This window comes from Engystomops pustulosus, chromosome 2, assembly GCF_040894005.1.
Source record: "Engystomops pustulosus chromosome 2, aEngPut4.maternal, whole genome shotgun sequence".
NCBI lineage: Eukaryota > Metazoa > Chordata > Amphibia > Anura > Leptodactylidae > Engystomops > Engystomops pustulosus.
This window is the reverse complement of record NC_092412.1, coordinates 16,628,479-16,631,067: the sequence shown is the minus strand read 5'-3', so window position 1 is coordinate 16,631,067 and position 2,589 is coordinate 16,628,479. Positions and strand designations below refer to the sequence as shown.

General features: G+C 41.0%; 1 protein-coding gene across 1 annotated transcript; it reads left to right on the top strand.

The window, feature by feature from the left end:
* The first annotated feature begins 1,614 nt into the window (after positions 1-1,614).
* LOC140116978 (olfactory receptor 6N1-like) lies at positions 1,615-2,589 on the top strand. Its single transcript, XM_072133406.1, has one exon. The coding sequence runs from the start codon at positions 1,615-1,617 to the stop codon at positions 2,587-2,589; it is 975 nt and encodes a 324-aa protein (XP_071989507.1).

Here is a 2,589-nt window from a genome sequence, read left to right as displayed (position 1 = left end):
TCACTGTGTACATACATGACATGTACTTATCCTGTACTGATCCCGAGTTACATCCTGTATTATACCCCAGAGCTGCACTCACTATTCTGCTGCTGGTGCAGTCACTGTGTATATACATGACATTACTTATCCTGTACTGATCCTGAGTTACATCCTGTATTATACCCCAGAGCTGTACTCACTATTCTGCTGCTGGTGCAGTCACTGTGTACATACATGACATTACTTATCCTGTACTGATCCTGAGAATAGTGAGTGCAGCTCTGGGGTATAATACAGGATGTAACTCAGGATCAGTACAGGATAAGTAATGTCATGTATGTACACAGTGACTGCACCAGCAGCAGAATAGTGAGTGCAGCTCTGGAGTATAATACAGGATGTAACTCAGGATCAGTACAGGATAAGTAATGTCATGTATGTACACAGTGACTGCACTAGCAGCAGAATAGTGAGTGCAGCTCTGGGGTATAATACAGGATGTAACTCAGGATCAGTACAGGATAAGTAATGTCATGTATGTACACAGTGACTGCACCAGCAGCAGAATAGTGAGTGCAGCTCTGGAGTATAATACAGGATGTAACTCAGGATCAGTACAGGATAAGTAATGTCATGTATGTACACAGTGACTGCACCAGCAGCAGAATAGTAGGTTGATGTAGGTTTGTTTTTAAGTTCAATTTGTATGTAAGTCGGAACTGTATATTTTATAATTGTAACTCCAGCCAGAATTTTTTTGGTCTCTTTGACAATCGGATTTTAAAAATGTTGGATAGTCATAAGAACCAGGATTAACACTACAGCTTCACTACAGATACCTTTGATATCCGTTAAGTTGATCATTGTAGCCTAGGACTAAAGTATAGTAAATTACCAATATCCAGAGGTCCCTTTGTAACTAGGGGTCGTCTGTAAGTCGGGTGCTCTTAAGTAGGGGACCGTCTGTACTCCAGAACTGCACTCACTATTCTACTGGTGGAGTCTATGTGATATCACAATACATTAATTATTACAGTAAGTTATTTGGTACAGACTAACTTAACTGCAATATGGCAGTTATAGCCAATCCTCAATTATCTGGACCATAAGGGTGGAAATATATCCTTTGGCCGTGGAGACGTGACAATTAATTTTTGTGACTGTATTATGTTTACAGTCACTAATTTTATAATAATTTGGGGGCGATATCTCCTAATTTGATGTGGCATACTGCATCATACCAAGGTGGCTGCTCCATGGCTGCATCATGTACTGGCCCTCTAAGTGTCACCAGGACAGATCTTGCAGGTCAAGAGAGTTTTTTCAGATTTCTATGGTCTTGCAAAGTCTACTCTACTATTATTTATTTATTTGAGTGACTCTCATGTCTAGTGCCAAACTGAGGGGGTAAAACTGTCTTATTCTGCCCCTAAATTTAACCATAAATGTTCCTGTTTTGCTAAATTTACATGTTCAATATTAACTAAAAATGGTGTAGACATCTACCTAGGATATTCATCATGACAGGAGCATAAGGAGCCCCGGTGAAAATGAGGCCCAAACCCAGATGTAGACAACCACAATCTCCACCCACTAAAATTACCAATCCAGAACTTTCTATAACATTTCCCCATGTGCTTATCTGACCAGGTTGAAGAGGATTACCTTCAGTCAGCAGTATCTCCTAATCTGACCCTACATCTTGTCACTGAGTTCATCATTTTCGGCTTCCCGAGTCTCCAAAAGTATCACATTCCGCTCTTCTGTGCTTTTCTCTTCATCTATCTTTTCACTGTTACCGGAAATGGAAGCATCTTCTTCTTGGTCATCCTTGATCGACATCTCCACACTCCCATGTATTTCTTTGTCGGTAATCTATCCTTCCTTGACTTGAGCTACACAACGGTAACCATCCCAAAGATGTTGTCCAAGTTTTCGATGCACCTGGACACCATTTCTTATGCAGCTTGCTTCACTCAAATGTATATTTTCCTGTCCTTAGCTGCTACAGAATGCTTACTCCTGACTGTCATGGCTTATGACCGATATGTCGCCATATGTTCTCCTCTTCATTACCCAACCATCATGACCAGGAGATTGTATCTACTACTGACAGCTATGGCATGGTCATGTGGTTGCGCCACTCCAGTCCCAATCTTAATCTTAGCCTTGAAATTACCTTTTTGTGGTCCTAATATCATCCATCATTACTACTGTGACCACCCACCACTTCTACAGTTGGCTTGTACGAATACCTCCTTTAATGTAGCAGTTGGCTCCTCCATTGGGGCTTTTATTCTTTTGGTAACATTTTCTCTAGTGGTCGTCTCTTACATTAAAATAATTATAACAATCCTTAATATTAATACTAAAGAGGGACGTATGAAGACGTTCTCCACCTGTGCCTCACACTTTGCGGTGGTCAACCTCTTCTACTTGCCACTTATCTTCATGTACGTCCGGCCAACAGCTTCGTACTCGTCCGACGTGGACTCTCTTGTGGCCATGCTATACACCGTTTTAACACCTATGATGAACCCAGTTATCTACAGCTTCCGGAACAAGGAAATTAAAGAGGCTTTTAAGAAGAAGGTCCACTTAAAATAA

What these genes read in the sequence shown, in the direction of transcription:
- LOC140116978 (XM_072133406.1), top strand. Translation starts at nt 1,615, where the DNA reads ATGTGCTTATCTGACCAGGTTGAAGAGGATTACCTTCAGTCAGCAGTA.